The sequence below is a fragment of the Ailuropoda melanoleuca genome, chromosome 14, assembly GCF_002007445.2.
Source record: "Ailuropoda melanoleuca isolate Jingjing chromosome 14, ASM200744v2, whole genome shotgun sequence".
Classification (NCBI taxonomy): domain Eukaryota; kingdom Metazoa; phylum Chordata; class Mammalia; order Carnivora; family Ursidae; genus Ailuropoda; species Ailuropoda melanoleuca.
In genome coordinates this window covers 11,472,843-11,492,358 of record NC_048231.1, presented here as the reverse complement: position 1 = coordinate 11,492,358, position 19,516 = coordinate 11,472,843, and the positions used below count along the sequence as shown (strand labels likewise).

General features: G+C 55.5%; 1 protein-coding gene across 8 annotated transcripts in view; it reads right to left on the bottom strand.

Moving 5' to 3' along the window:
- Positions 1 to 1,690: 1,690 nt before the first annotated feature.
- The window catches only part of SMOC1 (SPARC related modular calcium binding 1), a 154,740-nt gene continuing 136,914 nt past the window's right edge, over positions 1,691 to 19,516 (bottom strand). For 3 of the 8 annotated variants that reach the window (XM_034641985.1, XM_019797271.2, XM_034641990.1), the window contains exons 10-13: positions 18,992 to 19,097; positions 9,865 to 10,109; positions 4,266 to 4,319; positions 1,691 to 3,788 (exon numbers count right to left, since the gene is read on the bottom strand). In XM_034641985.1, coding sequence (XP_034497876.1) covers positions 4,285 to 4,319; positions 9,865 to 10,109; positions 18,992 to 19,097 — 386 coding nt within the window. In that variant the 3' untranslated portion in view covers positions 1,691 to 3,788; positions 4,266 to 4,284. The other 5 variants (XM_034641986.1, XM_034641987.1, XM_034641988.1 and 2 more) reach the window with 5 other exon arrangements.

Below are 19,516 nucleotides of genomic sequence, written 5' to 3'. Positions count from 1 at the left end.
CAGGCTATAGGGAGGAGGGCTTGATTTCGTAGCCCAGCATGAAAAAGGTCAAGTTCCCCCAGTCCCCACCTGTACAATGGAACAGAAGGCAAGGGCCACAGAGCAGAAGGTGGGAGTGCTGAGAAGGTCTGCAACCACACTTGTGGTCTTGTGGGTCATTCGGGAACTTGGGAGTAAATGGCCAGGTGACCAGCCTGGCTCTCTGGGATTTTATCCTACAAGGTGTGGGTGCTGCCAGCTTCCCATCCCCCCTGGATCCCCTAGAGAACCAGGGGTGCCTACCAGCCTACCCCTCCTCTGATGGCAGCACAGGCCCAGCAGTACTCCTTTCCCACGTCCCGACTGGAAAGCTCCTCGCTTTCCCTCCCCGCAGAGGCCAGGGGCAGCTCAGCAGCCTCTTGGTGAAGGAGAAATGGGGCGGATCTATCTTTTCCTCGACTGCTCCTAGTCATGGTCCTCCGGCCCTTGCGGAAAGCAGAAGGAGGCTGAACGGGGCTGCGCGGCGGCCCCGATACTCACGTGTGACCTCAGACCTGTCCTCCCCCACACCAGGCTGGCTGTCTCTGCAGGAGGCTAGGTCTGCCCAAAGTCTCCCCCTGCTGTCCCACATGAGCAGAGGCCTCCCTTCTCCCCCCCAAATCCCTGAAGCCCATGATAGGCCTCTACAAACCAGGGGCTTTTACTGAGACTCTAAGCTGCTTAGAGAAAAATGCTCTCAGAGCCGAATGCAACCACCTGGGGTGTGAGCAGGACAGGAGGGGAGAGGCTGCTGTGCTACCCCTGACGGGACGCAGCAGGAGTGGGCAAGACAGCTGAGGGTGGGTGCCACCAGCAAGTCACGGATCCCGAGTCTGGATCGTGTAGCATGGAGAGAAAGCTGTGGTAATCAACAGGCCGGGACGTGTAGACACAGCGCGCACTGGAGCCGGGAGTGAGCCCAGAGACGCGGTGTCAGCACCAAACCCGCCTGACGACAGGCATGGGGTGACCCTCGTTCCCAGGAACACTTAGCTGTAGAAAGGGTTAGGAGAGAATTTTCAAGAGGAATCACCTTCTGCTCGCCAGCAAAGGGCAGAGGGGCAGAGTGGGCAAAGGAAATCTGGAGGAGGTTCTCAGGGGGTAGTGGGGAAGCCATTTCCAAGGACAGCTGGCCCCTTCGTGTGAGGAGAGGGGTGAAAGGAAGAGATGCTCCCCTCGGCTGCCGATCCCCACCCTGAAGCCCCGCCAGCAACGGGAACCAGACCGGCAGCCTCAACCAGAATACCCCAGAGTTGGCACGGACCCCTTTGGGGGTCTGCACCCTGTCTACAGCTGCTTCCCACTTGGGGTCTTGAGATGGGGCTTACGGCCGACGTGCCCACCCCTACCAGCCTGAAGCTTCGGAGCGGGCTTCCCCCCCAGCCCTGCCCCCACAGCACGGCCTGCAACATTCCCGACCTTCCCGTGACAGTTTGGGGCTGGGGGGAGGGCAGCTGTACAAAGATGCCCAAACATGGTAGGTGAGGGCCAAAGGGATCACTGTCCTCACAGCAAAGTGTGGTGACACCTCGAGGTCGCTTCAGGGTTCCCTTCTAGTCTGACAACTCGGACTGCCTAGAATCAGAGTGCCCGGACCAGGGAAAACCACCGAACTTTTAAGAAAGAGAAACCTTTCCATCACAGGAAGCCACCCAAAGAAAGACGCAACAGCTACCAAGCTTTACTCATTTTTATTTTTTATAAAACAAGCTACAAATACCTCCCTCCCTCCTCACAAAGGAAAGCTACACAACACAGCCTGCACGTGTGTGAGAGGGAGGATGCCAGGGTTGGGGTCGGGGAGGTTCTGAATTTCCACAGGGGGGCGCCCTCTCTGTATTTTCATGCTTCCTCCAGGCCAGGGAAAGGGGCCGCGCCTCCTGGAAGGTCCAACCAGCTCTAGCACGCTGCGTCATCTGGTCCAGGACAACGGGGGAGGGGGCTCCCTTTCCTCTTTGCCATGTTGGGATGAGGCCTCCAGTCACCCCGAGACAACCTCCAGGACCTGCTCAAGAACCTTCTCTAGCCTGAGGCCCCACGAGAGCATGTCCTGAGGAGGCCGTACTCCCCCGCCCAAATCCGCCCTGGGCACTCCCAGAGCAAGGCCTCGAGGGGGCCCGTGCCTATGGTGCCGACGCCTTCCAGGCCCGAAATGGGGTACACGGTCTGCTGAGGTGGGTGCACTTATGGGAATGCAGGGTGGGATACGAGATGAGGCCAGATGTCCAAGAGCAATCGATAGGGGCAGCAGTCCTGGTCTCCCTCCTTTGATGCTGCCACGGCCGCTCACGGGAAGAGACGCTCAGTGTCACGTGTTGCTCTCTGAAGGCTGTCCGGATGGGCTCGGCCACCTGGGCAGAGGAAGGCTGGGCAGCCTGCAGTGGAGCCCCAGCAGCATGTCTGTGGAAGGTGAGCCCCAGATTTCCCCCTAGCTGGGTTATTAGCCCTATACTTCAGCATTGGGGGAGGGGGGGCAGAAATAGGAGGCCCAGGATCCGTTTTGCTCTGGAATTGGCCTTGAGCCTAGAAGCCCTTAGGAGCATTTGAGGGAACAGGAAGACCCTCAGTATTGGGTTAAAAAACAAATAAACCACTGAGTTACCAACAAGATGACAAGCCAAACTCCTCCCCCAGGCTTGTCATCACCACTGAGGACAGGACTGCAGGGGAGATACAGAGTGGAGATGAAGACCCCATCTGACCCCACTGCTGAGAGGGCCAGTCTCGGGAAGCCTCGCTTGTGTTTGCAGGGGGCTGGCACCGCACTCATCAGTGCTGGCCTCTGTCCTCTTCCCTCCACTGCTTAAACATCCAATATCTACTCAATAGAAGGCCCCACTGTATGTCTTTTTCTTCTTTGCCTCCCTTCTCGTGCTTTACAGAGCAGATGCTAAACCCAGGTGAATCTGTTTCAAATGACCTAGTGCAAACCGTCTGAGGATCATCTGCTCAGTGGGCCACGAGGATACTGGCGTACTTACAGACCGATTCGGGGCCGCCTGAGGGTCCAGGGAGCAGGACCACACGGGCATGGGAGAACTGGTGCCTGTGCGGGCTACTGCCCTCCCTCTGGGGGCAACTCCCATCTGTCCCCCAACCCAATCTCCCTTGAGAAGGCCACCCACCCAGGGACCTGCCAGCTCTGACAGCCAAAGCCAGGGCAGGACCCTCCTCCCACCAGAAAAGGACCAATGGAGTCTACGATATGATTGCAGGGCTCCCGTCTTTATGCATACAGGGGTTGATCCCCAAATGGAATCCAGGTGGGCTGGGGATACAGTCCCAGGTTCTAGAAAGCTTGGCCGTGTGTCCAGAGCCCCCCCACCGGGAGCAGGGAGAGGGAGGGGAGTAAACAAACAGCAATGTCAACGCCTGTACAAAAGAACTATACAATTTACATATATATTTATGTACAGTATATAAATCTCTTTCTTCTCAGTCCCAGCAACAAACACCCTCCCGCCCACCCCACCCCCCCAAAAATCCCCTCAAAGTTGTCAGTAGCAGATCCGAAAACTTACAATAAGAGAGAGAATAAACAGTCTTTTTCCCTTGCCTTTTCCCACTGTGGTATTAGATACTGGTGTTTAAAAATGAAACCAAAAAGAAAACACGCAAATGAGAGTTATCAAAAGTGCAAACACGGTAGGTACCACTTATGTTACACGGGATGTGGCCGGGCCGGGGGAGCTGGTGGCGGGTGGTCCGTCCTGCCTCCCAGGTCTCTCCACCTGCCCTTTGGTTTTCCACTCCTTAGACGAGGCGTCCTACTGAGAAGGGGAAGCAGAAGCAAGAGGTCAGAGGTGGGTTATGAGACACCCCACCGCGCACATCCACTTCCTCCCAAGGGCAGCCTGTTAGACACGGGCTGGGCAGGACGCAGGGAGCCTAGACTTGCAGATGGGCCCGTGTTTCACCAGGCCATGCTTTGCCCATGGCGTACCACAACGGCCCCTGCAACAAGTCTGGCATTCCAGAGAACGAGGCCTTGCCGAGGAAGCAGGTCTGGGGGCATGCAGTCTGTAAAAGCCATACTACTCCCAGAGAGCAGCCTTTCACCCCCGGGCGGGGGGCAGGCATGCCTTTATACGCAGGGACCGCAGGATCCCCGCAGCACGAACCAATCTTTCCCTCATGTTCTCAGCAAACAAAAATGGAAAACTGGGCCAACTCCTCCACTCCTGCCGTACTACCAATGCTGCATTTAGGGGGCCCACGGAGGGGACCCCCAAAAGAAGGCAACTTACTGAATGGGTTTGGGCCTGCTCATCTTCCCTGGGGGGCGCTGCCAAGACTACCACCTGCAACAGATAGGAACATGTGACACTCCAGCGCCCCTGACCCCAGAGCCGGTAGAGACTCCGGCGTGACTCTGTGCTTGGGCGTCTGTCCCCCCAGCTGCCAGAAGGAAGAATGGATTCAGGACACAGCCAGAGGTTGTGTGGCCGTGCTTCCTGTTCTGTGGGTGTTGGTGGCCCTGTCCTGCCTGGGTGAAGCCACTGCTGGCCAGCACCCTTAAACACGTCCCTTTTCCGTGAGGCCAGGCGCTCCCTGGGTGCCTCTCTGAAGTCCCCTGAGCTATTAGCTGAGAAGGGCTTTGATGCTGATGGACATGTGCATAACCTTTTGAGTCCTAGTTCTCTGAGTCACCAGGGGTGGAGGGAATCTCAGTTACCATCTGGTCCCACCCCTTCACCTAATGAATTTGGAAACTGAGGCTTGGAGCAATTGAGAGAGTTAACCAAGGCCCAAGTCTCACTCTGCTAACACCCACTCTGCCCCATAGGGTGCTGATGGGTCTTGGAGGCTCCTACAGGGCCCAGGGCTCCTCGAGGAGGAGTGGGAGCTGAGAGGCCAGTGCACCAAGAGCTGGGCCAGCACTGTGTGACCCCTGGAGGCCATGTGACTTTGTGCACCTACCCTAACCCCGCTGGGTCAGTCTACAGGATGGGACTTGGGGCCACAGCTGTGCGGCCTCCGCTCTGCCTCTCACAGGGCTGCCTTGAGGACTGACTGAATGCATGAAGTGGAGAAAGGGCTCTGAAGAGTATGAAGCGTTGCGGGAACCCACGCCCACCCATGGGTCATGCGACCCCACAGCTCGACGCCCCCCTCTCCCAGTTCTGGTAACATTCCTAAGACCTGAGAAAGAATGAAAGAACACAGGATGGGAGGCCGGGTGCGGGGTAGATACTGATATGTCCGATTTTACACACGAGGAAACAAGCCTGGAAAGAGTGATGGGTTCGGGGGCCAGCAGTGGGCAGCGACAGAATCCCACCTGACTCCGGATCCCACCATTCATCTGCTCCGTCCAGCAGCGGCCTCTCTCAGCGGGGAATAGACAGATTCACACGGAGAGAATGGCCTCCTGTTAGCGCCCGCCAAGCGGAGACTCGGGAAACGAAATGCATGCCCGGCTGGGAGGATCCAGCCCCGCTCGTGGAGGCCCACGGCACTAATCTTTTACCCAAATCCCGTCATTTACCCCGTGGAGCAACTCTATAGGACAGTTACAAAATGAGCCAACTGTCTCCGCGTTATGACAGTGGGACTAAGACTTGGAGATGGCATAGCTTCTATGTGTGAACTCAGACCTGGCTCTGTCCTCCCAGCACCACACTCTTAAGGGGAGTTGGGGGTGGGGGAGGAAAAGCCGGAACGCAGGGCAGGCGGCATCCTCGGGCAGTGCCAAGGGAGTTTGGGACGTCTCACAAACGGAGGAACTAGTCTCCAGTCTGCCTGCCTCCCAGGAGGTGACCATCAACCTGCCGAAGATGTTTTACTAACCGGGAAGGACCAGCTAAGAAAGAAGCCTGGCCCTCAGAATGTCTGACCCCTTCCTGCCGTGCACACAGCTCAGCTCCCCTGTGAGCAGTTGGGTTAGGAAAAATACCTGTGTTCACGAGGCATTTCCAGAAAATGTGGTCCCTGAGACCCAAAGCGACACTGGTTCCTAAACTGCGCGTGCTCCCCCGCCCTCTCGAGCCCCCCACCTGGCCTGCAAGCCCCTCTCAGCCCACCAGAGGGCACCACATGACACCGGATGACCAATGCCTGGGCTCAGGCCCCACAGACCTTCTACCCAAGTGGCTTTTCTGCGGCTCCGCGGAGCAGAGGGCCTCAGGGAAGCTGCCTTCAGCCGGTGGGCACGCTCCTCTCCTACTACCAGTTTACTTTGTGCATTTCCCATGAACCAGGTTACTGGGCTAAGTTCCTCACATGCCCCAATTTCACGCCACATCTATGAGGTGGATACTATCATCTCCACTGTGCAGACACGGAGACTGAGGCTCAGAGAGTTTAGAGGACTTGCCAAAGATTACAGGGCCAGCGAGTGGCAGAGCCGGGATTAAAAGCCAGGTGTGTCTGACTTCAGAGCTTCTGTTCTTACCCACAGCCCCAGCCCCCGCCTCCCCTATGCCTCTCACTAATGGTCCTTTCTCCTGCAGGCACTGCCTGCTTAGAAACTATGGGTCTCCCTGCTGAGTTTGCTGGTGGCTCCCTGCTCCCAGCAGCCTCTACTCCCGTTCACACCCCCCAGGTTGGGTCTGCTTCCCCACTTCTCTGGACTCACCACTGGTCTTGTCTCCCTTGGCCTTCCTCAGGCAAACAAGACTGGCCTGTTCACACCAGGGATGATTTTCGAACACTCTGGAGTCCTTCTCACGGAAGGGACAGCATTCTGGCCTGGAAATTCTGAGGTGGGGTCCAAGTGCCAGCAATGATGCTAGCTCACGTGTGACCTCTGACCTCGAGCCAAGTGCTAGTCCTCTCTAGGCTCATCTGGACACCTCGACTGCAAAACGGCCTGAAGACACATGCACACACAGATGTGCTTGCACACGTACACAGATGTGCACGTACACAACCCAGAGAGACACGTGCAGACACGCATGCAGGCACGCCCATGCGCAGACCACACACACACACACAGACAGCTGTGCACTCAGACATGCACACAGACATTTGCCTACACACACAGACGTGGCCGCGGGGACACGCACAAACACGCCTGTGCACAGACACACGCAGAGACACGCAGACAGACACAGGCGCCCCAGCCATATTTTCAAGCAGGCAGTGCGTTCCGGGGTCAAGAGCCGTCCCAGAGCTCTCGGGCCTCTCCTGTCCCACTCCCGGGGTGAGGAGCTCCGGAGGGAGGTTGACAGTGTTGGGCCAAGAAGGTGCCGGGCTGCGCTCGGAAGCACTCTACAGGCCTCCCCGGATGGCGCTGTGAGGGTACCTGGACACTGAAACCTCGGCTGAGTGTGGGGTGAGGAGGAACAGGGCTCCCTAACTATCACATTCCAGGTGACAGTTTTCCTGGGTGCTCCCCTCAGGTCCTGCGCAGCAGCCAGGGTTGGCAGACACCTGGTGCCTGGGGAGACTTCAGAACAAGGCTCGAAAGCCCCTCTCGGCTCTGTGGACAAGAGGTCACCACACCCGGCCTCCCCTTGGCATCCGAGGGCTGCGTAGACCAGAGGGGACTGAAGGCAGAGTCATACGGACCCCCATGGGTCCATCGTTCCTCGGTGCTTGAGTGCTCCTGGGTGGGCCCGGACTCTACACGAACACTGTGTGGTCTCTCTCCAGTACTGGTCCTCTGCCCGTGCTCTGGGAGATGAGCGCAGGCCCCAAGTGTCACCACAGCGGGCAGCCCCCTCACTGGGGGGACATGCATTCACTGGGCTGACCAGGATGCGATGGCGCCAAGCACGCGCTGGCGGGGGGCCCAGGGAGACTGCCCTACAGGGCGGTAAGTGCGGCTCACCAGGCAATAATCTTAAGAACAGGAATGTCGTACTTCTATCCAGTTCCTCCACTGTCTCAGGCCCTGGATAAACGCTTTCACTCACTGTCCCACTGAGTCAGCACAACAGCAGATGCCCTGCTTACGCCCATTTTACAGATGCAGAAACTGAGAGCCAGAACGGTCGCATCATGTGTATATGGCGAAGCAGCTAGTCTGCGGCAGAGGCAGGGTCTGAGTCACAACACTGCACTGCGTCCTGGAGGAACACACAGAGGCGTCCTCAATCAGACAGGAGTGGCCAGAGCCACGAGCTCACTCACCCAGGGTCACGGGCCCCGGAGCCGGGGTCCCTCATGGTCACTCATCCACTTCCTGTGTTACCCGTTGGGCTCAGTGTCAAGTGAGGGTCAGCGCCAGGAAAAGCCCTGTGTTTTCTTCCGGGGCAATCTCCGCTTTACCAAAGATTCCACTTCAAATAAATTGGCATCACCCGCCCAGACCCTTCACCTGCACCACAGAGCCACCCACCCTTCAGGTGCGTCCAACTCGCCATGTCCAAACCATCCTGGTGGTCTTCCCCCTCTCCCTACGCCTGCTGTGCTCTTCCTTCCACATTGCCCCACTCTGTGAACAGACTGACCCCCCAAACCAACCTCCATCCCCCTGTCCCCTAGGTCACCAGAAGCGCAGCTCTAGCCGTCTCGGGTCCACTCACTTCTCTTCACTCCCGCTGCGTTCTCCTAACTCGAGCCTCTCATCTCCAGCCACAGCCTCCAGTGGGTGCCCTGCCTTGCTCGACTCTAACCCATTTCCCGCACTGCAGCCAGAATGATTTTCTAAAGCAAAACCAATCCAATTATTTCTCTGTCTGAACCCCTATGACAGCTCTCTGCTGCCCCAAAGAAGTTGAGACTCTTCCCTTGCCTCCTGCCCCCCCCCAGCTCCTGCCACCTTCAAATACGCATTTCAGTCCCACAAACCTTTCAGTTCCTTTACTACTGTTCCCTCGCCTCTTCACCATCACTCTTCAGTTGCCGTAGCTGAGAACACCCCTCCCTCCACGGACCCCCTGGCTTGGCCATCTCCTACCCATTGCTCAGGTGCTGGTTTAGACCAGGGCTCAGCAAACTGACCTGTCAAGGACTAGGTAGTAGGTATTTGTGGGCCACGTACAGTCTGTCATTTGTTCTTCTTTGTTGAAAATTACATCCCGTTAAAAATATAAAAACTACCCTTAGCTCACAAGCCATACAAAAATAGGCCACGGACTAGATGCGGTTCGTGGGCCATGGTTGGTTTAGACATCCTTTCCTGCACCACGTTTTCCAAGGCTGTCTACCCCTGAGCTAATTTAAGTGCCCCTAGATATGTTCCTACAATACTCACACTTGTTCTATCATGACAGAATCCGTGTTCTCCTCCTTTTCCTGGGCTCCCAGCCTTCCTCACTGTGGGGTGTGGTCTGGTGGCCGTTCCAGCCCGTGAGATAGCAGAGGTCATGTGTGTCACTTCAGGACTGGCCCATAAAACTCCCCCATGTGCACTGCTCTGTGCTTGACTCCCTCTGGCTGACTGGGAATGGAAATGAGCCCCAGGGTGACCTTGAAGCCACATAATAAAGATGGCAGAATCATTCTCAGCCAAGATCTCAGAGTGACTGCACAGAGCAATTTCCACTCTTATTCGTCCCCCTACACACACACACACACGCACGCATGCACGCACACCATGACCTGGAATCATGCAGAACATTACATGGGCAAGATGAACAAATTCTCCTGTGTTGAGCCATTACATGTGTGGGTCTCCTTGTCACTGCAGCCTGGCCTAGCCTAACACACTCTCATAGCACTTAGCACAATGTCTATAAATACTTTCATATCTACCTCCTCGGTAGACTGTGGAAGGACATGGATTGTATCTGGCAACTCCTTCACTGCACCAGGCAAATAACGCAGAGCATAACACACTCTCGGTAAGTAGCTGAATACAGGAGCACCCGGGACCCCCCTCTATGGCAGGAGCCCTTGGTCCCTGCGCCTGGGTGGGCCACGTCCTGGAAGGCCAGGAGCACGGGAGCGAGCACTCACCTTCTTTGCTAACACCCAGGCAGCCCTTCAGCTCGGGCAGTGAGATGACCTTGTCCTTGTTCAGGTCACAGTAGTCAGTGAAACGCCGGGCACACTTCTTGGGCTTGGCTTTCTTCTTCACGTAGCGCTTGAAGGGCTTCATCTCCCGCTTGTTGATGTCGCTGCTGCTGTTGCTGTCGAGCTGGCTGAAGTACCAGTGCACCACTCGCTCCTCCAGGGTGTGGCTGGGGTCCGGCTCTGAAAACCTGAGCCACAGGCAGACCCCCGCCCCGCCCCCGCCCCGGAGATCACCACTCAGGATCCTGCAGGGACCATCCACCCCGTGCGAGTCTCTCCCACGTGGTCAGAGGTCACCGCTCAGGATCCTGCAGGAACCATCCACCCTGTGCAAGTCTCTCCCACACAGTACTTGGACTGCGCTGCTGGCGGCCGGGGAGAAATGGCTCTTCCGAGCCAGAGACCTCCCAGCCCCACTCAGTTGGCAGCAGGATCGAGACACCCTCTCCAGCTGGACTCTCAAGACGGGATAGTTAATTTCTCTAGGGTCCTTAAGGGGGTCCCCCTTATTACACGAGCCTGTCTTGCCCTCTACCGTAGCCAGGAATGTTCTTGCACAAGATGAGTGTGCCCCAGATATACTGGCTAGATTTAATTCACCTGAGCAAACCGCAGCTGGGATCCAAGCTGTCTTCCTGGCCTGGTGTTCGCAGCAGGACAAGCTGCTGTTCGCACAGGAACATGAACACTCAACAAACGGGACTATGGGAAAATGTGCTCTGAGCACACACACACCCAACACCAGGCCAGGTTCTGGGATGAGCGCCCCTGGCCTCGAACTGCTCAATGTCTTGGTGAGACAGAGCCAGATTCACAGACATCAAGCAGTGACAATTCGGCGTGAAGCTCCTACGGCCTGTCACTGTCAGGCACCAAGTACGGTAGGAACTGAGAGAAGAAGGTAGTTGTGATGGACACAAACAAAGGTTCTGAAACTGGCAAGTCCCAGACCTACTAGGGGTAGAGGTTTTAAGTCTGGAGGTCTGGGATAGACCTAGGAAACCACAGGGATACGAGACCCCCTGGGGATTTTGCTCAGAAGTACCAGACTATAGCAACCAAGAAGGCTTCTGGGGGTCAAGGTGCACAGTAATGACCACACATCTAACACAGTCCTGTCTACACGGTACATAAAGCGGCAAGACCAATGTTTTTATACACATACCCTACCCATCCATTTGATTTATGTATGTGCTATCTCCCTCGCCGCAAAAAAAGAAACATTCAGAGTGCTAGCTAATATTTAAAACTTTCAGAGCCAATGACAGTTCTGTTCCAGAGGAGGTGACTGTGGCTCCTATTCCCAGGGCTTGGCACTGAGTCAATATGGCCCAGGCGCTTGTGTTCAAAATCCTGGGCAACTTTCCCTTTGTAGGGGGAGTAAGGCTGAGGTTGGGAGGCCAATACCTTCAAATAGGCTACAGGGCACTGGGTTAAACTACAGCACTGCTGTGGATCAGAAGTGGAGGCAGAGGGGCTCACTGTCTCACAGGGATCCCAGACCAGGGGTTCCGGGCTGCCAGCACATTCTGAAATTGTATCTGGCAAGAAAAATATCCAAGGCACTTGTCAATACCTTGGGGTTCTTCCCTAGGGTTTGCTGAGTTTTCCAGAAGGGAAGGGAACCATCTCTGACCCCACCCTTATGAATGAACCAGCAAACTCTTTCCCTTTCCCACCCCCAAGTGACCTCAACGTTTAGGGGAAAAGAAGTCTCATTACCACAAAAAGCTCGGCATCCCTGCTAAATGCCCATTGCTAATTAACTGGATTGCAGTCCTGGGCAGGCCCCCTGGGCATCCTGGGCTGATTCCCAGACAGCACAATCACTCGATCTGCCAGCAGGACGTCATCCTGACAGGTTTAATGCAGGGAGTACCTGGGGAAGGTGTGAAGGACCATGGGCCCCGGGCTCTTTGGGGATCTGCCTAGTCTGTCATGGAAAGCAGGCTCAGAAGGTCTCTGAAACAGACGTGGAGTTGTCGGTGTGGAACTAAGCTTTCTGTCTCTGCCAGCACATGGTATTTGGTGTTTTAGAGCTCCCTCTATTTTACCCACAATATTCAATCTCAAGCCTGCAGGGTAAACCAGATGAGCTGTGGAAAATTCTCTATCAAGATGTCCATGGCGCAGGAGGGAAGGTGGCCAGCTCTCTCTCGGGCACCCTGCCTGCCTGTGTTCCCCAAAATGTGAGAGAGGCCCCTGGGGCGTGGAGGAGTGCCAGGAAGGGCCCCAAGGGAGGTGCTCCAGCTACTCCCACTGAGGGCTCTCCCCCTGGGCCCCTTCCACCAGGGGCCATGGGAGCCCCATGGTGGCAAAGGCAGCTCCTTCTTTAACCTTTAGGCTCAGCATAGCGTCATGTCTACCTAGAGGCTGGAATAATAAAGCCTCAGTCGCCGAGCCGGGAAGGGATGAGGTCATCCCGCCCAGCCGCCCTGCCAGGAGACGCCCGCTGCCTCCGACACGTGTTGCTGGGGCTCCCGCCTGTCCAGCTCTCAGGGACTCCTCCGAGGGAGCCCCCCCACCTTCCTTTGGGCTGGTCCGCGCAAGAAGCAGCTCTTCTCCCCACTTTACTACCTCTGGGAGTTCCCCCCACGCAGAATAACCATCATTTGGCTCCTGCTCCCTCTTCCTTCCTTTTCTTCTGACTCTCCCTCCCTGCCCGTCTCCCTTGTTCCCCTGGTCTACCCTCCTCACTCCCCCAGGGTCTTACAGCCATGACCCCTGGCCTGACCTGGCCCTGGAAGCTCCAAGGATACTCACTTCCCCAGGAGAAGTCCTCCGAGGCCCCTCCAAGCAGTACGTCTGGCTCCCTCGACCCTGCCACATCCTCAGCCTGCCCCATGGACCCCCAGGGTCCCCCTTCTTCTTTCTTCCTCCCCAGCTAGCACAGGGCTCCCTGCTTCTGAACTCCTTTGACTTCCAGAAACCCACATCCCACCCCCACTCCTGATCACAGAGCCCAGCTCGACATGTGACACTGGCAGCGCTAGGGTCCTACTCTGGAACCCAATGCTTCCCCCTGTCCAAGCTCCAAGTGCATTTAAAGCAAGAATTTCTTAGCTTTGGGGCGCCTGGGTGGCGCAGTTGTTAAGCAGCTGCCTTTGGCTCAGGGCGTGATCCCGGCGTTGTGGGATCGAGCCCCACATCAGGCTCCTCAGCTATGAGCCTACTTCTTCCTCTCCCACTCCCCCTGCTTGTGTTCCCTCTCTCGCTGGCTGTCTCTATCTCTGTCAAATATAAATAATATCTTAAAAAAAAAAAAAAGAATTTCTTAGCTTTGAGGGATCATGGACCCTTCTGAGAACCTAAACAAAGCTATAGTCTTCCTTGGAAAATGCATACGCACGGAGCATTCTGCTGACTTTTGAGGTTGAGTGGACTCCCTAAACCTCATCCAAGCTCATGAACTCAGGAGAAGAACGCTTGATCTAGAGGGAAGGAAACTCCAGCCATGGCCCCAGAAGAATGTTTAACCATAAGCCTTCTGGAAGGAGATGGGACAAGACAACAGCTGGTAGTTGGGTGGGGGGGCGGATTGGAGATAGTTTCCAACAAATATTCCCAACAAAATGTAATAGAAAACTACTGAAGGCATTTAGCCTAAAACTTTGAAAATGAGGTTTCTGGGTTTACAACAGCCATAAGTCCATACCATGCTTCATACAAGATCAAGTTAAGACTGAGATGCTTAGTCAAACCAGCAGTGGGCACGCACGTGCGAAAGAGCCAAGAGAGGACTCAGTTAGCTAAGGAGAAGCTAAGATTTTCCCAGGGGAGTGCTGGATGGGTAGGGCAAAAGGGCCTCCCCCAGAGTTTCCAGAAACCTCTCAAGCAGTCTTATTGGAGTCCCTCCCATCACAGTTAGACTCCCCCAAACTTATCCCTGACCTCAGAGCCATGCCCCACTGACCCCTCCAGCTCTTGCAGCCTTCTAGAAGTATCCTCTAAAAACATTGGCAGCTTGCACTCCTAGCTCTAGGCTTACTTACACTGGCACCAAACCTCCACCCTTCCTCTCACATATGTACGCACAACCCCCGCTGGAGATCAGGGCTGTTGGAATTCAAACTGCTCGTCGGGCGAGGGTTGGGGAGCCTACATCAGAGGGCGAGATGGTTCCTTAAATCACTTCATATCACTGGTCCGTGCCACGGGCCTCCCTACAGGCGAGGTTCCACGCTACTGAAAGGGCTCATTGGGTGTGCAGAGTTACCCAGGCTTCCTTGGATATGATATGGAAAGTCACACCCAAAGGATACTAAATTCCAGATTTTAGAAAAACAAATCCAAAGGCTGGCGTCAGCTCTGTCTCTGGGCAGTTTGGGTGGCTGTACTGTTGACTCCTGCCTCCGGGGGTGAGGAAACCCACTCAAGCTAGGTCTCTCCCCAGACCAGCCCCACCGAGCTGTCTCCCGGACGGAGAGGTGACAGGTGCTCCCCTTCTCCTGCAACACTTTGTGTCTGCAGCTTCACCCTGCCAGGCCTTGGCTGCAACGTGCGGTTGGAGAGCCAGCCCCATTCGCCACAAGAAAACTTGCTTTGGCCAAGATCTTGGGCCTTGTTCTGCTGTCCCAAGCAGTTTTAAAGAAGGTGAGGCAGGACGGCCTGGAAGCACTAGCCAAGCCAAGCAGACCAACTGAGCCCCATCTGGAGAGGGGTCCGGGCCCTGCCAGCTGTGCGGGTGGGTGGGGCTGGGAAATGCTAAGTCAGCCACATTCCAGCCTCTTCCTTGCAAGGCCATCAACAAGTAACCGCGCTGGCAGGAAGGAAGGAGCCACAGTACAGATGGTTTCTCCTTGGGGGACCACATGAGGCACCAGAAGGCTCACATAAGCCTATCCCACCTCCCCTCAAAGCTGACTTTCTCTAGGGTGAGATGGAGAAAGGAGAGGGTTTCCCTGCTCGAGAAGACCCTGCCAGCTGGGATCTCAGAACTCTTCCTTTGGGTCTGATAATGGGTGCCATGGGAGGGCTGATCTAAGGGGAAGGACATGAGGATATTCCAATCATCCCCCAATCCTTCATTGAGAACTGCCATCCTCCAGTGATACTTCCCAGCTGCCCCTCCCATGCGTTAACCACAGATGGTTCCGTGGACACCCCATTCTACTTTGCCTATTCTTAGATTTGGGCAGTACCGCTTCCCTGAACCCCCCCCCCAATCAGGCTGGAAGCCCAGAAAAGGAGGCAGATATCTCCCCTCCCTGCCATGTCCTATAACTAACAGGTCTTCAAATCTGATTAATTTTGCTGCTAAAGCTTCAGCAAACCATCCCTCCCCCCATAGCTGTAGTGCGGCCTCTCCTCACCTGTCCCTCTGATGATGGCTGTGACCTTCCCCACCCCATCTTGCTCCCTTCCCACCAAGGTTTCCTAGAGTCTTCAGGATGATTCTTCAAAAATGCTCAACTAATCACCGGCATCGTGCTGCCCCGGGCATGAACCACAAGGTCTGGCGTGATCTGGTCTCTGCCCAAATCTACAGCCTCGCCTTCTGCCTACCTCCCAGATTTAAGCCATACTTCTTACGACTCTTTGCACAGGCCTACCTCACGGCCCCTAGGGCCCCCCTGCCCCAGTCCATCTAGGTTGGGGCATTTCCCCCTCACACATGAAGATGTGGCTCAAATGTCATCTCTAGGAAGCCTTTCCTCCCATGCCCTCCCGCCCCTGAGTCCTTGAGGCAGTTTCCTGGCCTCTATTACCACACTGACTTCTTAGTGCAATCATGGATTACACACCCCTTCTCTCAACCAGACCGAAGCTCCTCCAGGCCAGGGACTGTGCCTTTGTCCCCATTTGCCTCCAGAACCCCACACAGAGCTTATAGCAGGGAGGAGTGCGCAATGTAAGAGTTCATACAAAGCCCAAATCTCCAGGCCCGACAGGTGGTAGGTTGGGGAGAAGACATGACTTCTTTGTCCCTTCTTCCCACTGGCCCCAGCGGATGTCCAGCCTTAATTACCAGACCCTGAGAGGAAGGAGGAGGGATCAGATGTGTCTTCCTTGACTTCAGCCTGCAATGCCTACAGTCCCAAAGCTGCCTGAATTCAGGGCCAAGGCCAAAACCCAGGCAGCCTGGATTCCCAAATTCTCTTCCACAGCCCTACTCCAGACATGCTGCCCAACCTTCAGCAGCCCTGTGCCTTTGCTCTTTCGTCACAGAAGAATGCCTGGCCATCCACATGGTACCCCAAGTCTCTCGGGCCCCTGCAGTTGTAGGGCCATGGTGACAAAGGTGAATTTGATGGCCAGGGTTGGCCTCACAGTGAGTCTTGCAGCAGGTGGCGAACCTGTGGTGAGTAGGGTAAAGAGGCCTTACCAAGGCAAGCCTCTCTGTATCACACAGGGACCCACCTGTCTATCCACCCATCCTTCTAGCTGCTTGTTCGTTCAACACATACTTACTGAGTGTCTGCTATGTGCCAAGGACTATTCCGAGTTCTGGGAATACAGCAGGGAAGAAGGCAGACAATGTTCTTTCTCTACAGAACTTAAATTTTCATTCAGGCGGGGCGAGACAGACAATAAATAAACAAACCAGCAAAACCTCAGCTAGTGTAAGTGCTTGGCTGAGAAATGAAGAAGAGGTGTGGTGACAGAGGGTGACTGGCGGCCCCCTTAGACTGGGTGGTTGCTAAGACGATGACATTTAAATGGACAATCGGGGCTGGTCACAGGAAGATGGGGCCTGATATTTCCGGCTGAAGCAGCCGCTGGCATGGAGGTCGGGGGGGGGGGGCAGGAACCCGGAGGCTTCAGGTTCGAGGCCTATTTGAGGAACTGAGAAGGACCAGCAGCTGGAGCACAATGACGGGAGGGAGGGCATGGCCAGGGAGACCCTCCCGCAGGGCCTGTTCAGGTCAGAGCTAGAGCTTACCCGAAATATAATGAGAGACCTTGGAAGGCTTGAAGCCCTGCAAAACTGGTAAGCCTGGCAGCGGCCTCCCGTACAAGGGCTTTGCTCTCCTTCTTCCCGCACAGCCCCCCGCCCCGCCCCCCGCCCCTCTTCCTGGATTTCTAAGCTATTTCTTGGTTCCTCTTGCCCGTCTTTTGATTATGAGTGCAGCCTCTAAGTAACACTGTTACCAGTGCGGTTCAAACTTTTCATTCCCATCAAAACCAAACACGGTTTGGCATAATAGGAGCTTAAAATGAAAAACATGTTTAGGAAAGAATATTTTTTTAATCTTCCCAGACCTGGAATTTTGAAGCCCATGCCCCCTCCTGGGTACTTTTTCCACTCTCTTCTAATAAACACAAATATCTCATCGTCATTTTTGCATGAGACAACAGGTATTCCAAGCGTACATAACAAAGGCACGGAATACTGAATAAGCTTTCACCATCCCCCCCCGCTGCCCCCTCTTCTCGGAGGTGTGGACACGGTCCTCTCTCCTGCAGAGGCCGAGGGCTGAGCACCGTCAGAGCACCTTCCGCTGCCTCCAAGCAGCTCCTGCCAGCCAGCCTGTCAGCCCCGTCTCCATCTTCTCAGACATAGCGCTGTGCTCCTCCTGGGAGGCCCGATCCCGTCCACGGGGTGTGCAAAGCCAGAAACCAGCCTGAGAGTGCACAGGCCCGTGGGCCGGCCGAGAGTCAACGCACCGGACCCCGAGAGTGGCACCCAGGAGGAGGCAAGCTCTGCACTCACTTGGATGGGACCTAACTTGGGGTTTCCGGACAGCCACCTTCATCGGCCTCAGGACGCCGCACCACTGACAGCCCTGCCCCCTACGCTGGATGCTCGCCCTGTGGTTTTGCCGCTCGCCGGCCAGGCGGCTACACCGGGCCCTTTACAGGCCTGGGAGCCTGGACCTGTCACCGTGCTGGCACTCCTTGCCTTGCTGACGGCAGCTCTGGCTCCAGGCAGATGTGTTGGGACTAGGGCCCCCTTCTTGGGAGCCTCGGAGCCCAGAGGCAGGCTGCCCATCCCTGTGGAGCCTGGGTACTTCCTCCACTGCTGTAGGAGCCTGAAACCCCTATGCGCACGCGTGCGCGCACACACACACACACACACACACACACACACACACACCCTGTTGTGCCTCCCCTCTGGCTTCCCATCTGTCCCTTCTGTCTCATCTGTTGCCACTCTCCTCTCCTCGTCACCCCATCGTCCTCCCCAGCCCAGCCATACTGGACTAGATGTGCCCTTCCTTGGAGCCACAGTATTCTTTCCCTTTTCCTGGGATGACTCTCCCTCTCTCACTGGCTAAATCCTACCCAGCCTTCAAAATTCAGCCCAGCTGTCACCTCCTCCAGGAAGCCTATCTGATTCCTCCAGGCTGAGTTGGCAAACCTTCTCTGTTCTTCCATCTCATTTCTAGCACTTCGCACGAGATTTGCAAGTATCTGCCCACAGCATAGGGTGCCCACTAAGCGGCAGACTTTGAAGACACAAATAGGCCTCCCCTCCCTGCGTTCCCAGTCCTTAGACCAGTGCTTGGCATGCTGTGTCTGTTTACCAGGTGCCGAATAAATAGACGGGTGGGTGGATGGATGGATGGATGGATGGAAGGATTCGTGCTCCAACCACTGACCTAATAGGCCTGGCTCGTGAGTGCTGGGATGCTGGTCATGGCGCGGGTGTGCATTTCAGCCTCATGTCAGGACTGCCTCAGGCTGCATATCAGCTCCTGAACTAAGCTGGATTTGGATATGGCAATGTCCAATCCCACTGCCGGAGCCCTTGGGATTTTCAGGAAGCCAAAAAGGCACATGATTCCTCCCTTCCCAGAAGAGAAGAAAATCACCAAGTGCTCCTGTCCTCCCTCTCTGCTCCCATTACGTACCCCTCCTCCTTCCTGCACCCCAGTGCATCCACTCCTGAGATTAAGGTGCTAGAAGTCTCCAGACTCCCTGAATTTGCCTGTAATCAGGAAACTAAAAGGTAGAGATAAGCAATTCCCAAAAAGCAGGGAGGAGAGAGGATGAGAAGATTTTTGGCAGAAGGTGGGACCGGCCCTTGTTCTGCCTAACCCCTCCCTGCTCTCCCGGCCTCCTGAGGCTTCTGAAAAGTCAGGGACCCACATTCCCCACTGGGCCTGAGTCCTGCTCACATTCTCACCTCCCACCTCCAGTAGGCGCTGCTGAGTTAATGGCCTGCACCATGTCAGTGGTGAGGGCATCGAGGAGGCTGGTGATAAATTCCATCTTCTTCCCTTCTGGACAGCCTGAAAGACAAAGTGAGAGTTAAAGGCAGCTGCCAGGTAAGTCATCAAGTAAACAGCTTCTTCAGCTGCCACCATTTCCCAAACCTCTCCAAGTCGTTCCTGTCCAGCCAAATCCACTCTGAGAACTGTTTATTGTTCAGATGAGTCTCATAAACCCCCGCAGTTCCTCTACCCACAGCCCACAAGGGACCGTCACAACAAAGAGAAAATAATGCTTTCACTTTCCTTCCATTGCACGAATTTTTGCTGAGTATCAACTGAGGCACTGTGTCAAATGTTAGAGATTTGGTACACAGGGTCCCTCTCCTCCCAAGTTTGTAGTCTACTGGGAACTCTGGGAGAGTCTGACCCGATGGTCATGCTACAGTGAGAGAAACACTGCTCTCCCGGGAAGGAGCAGGTGCTGAGGGGGCACAAGG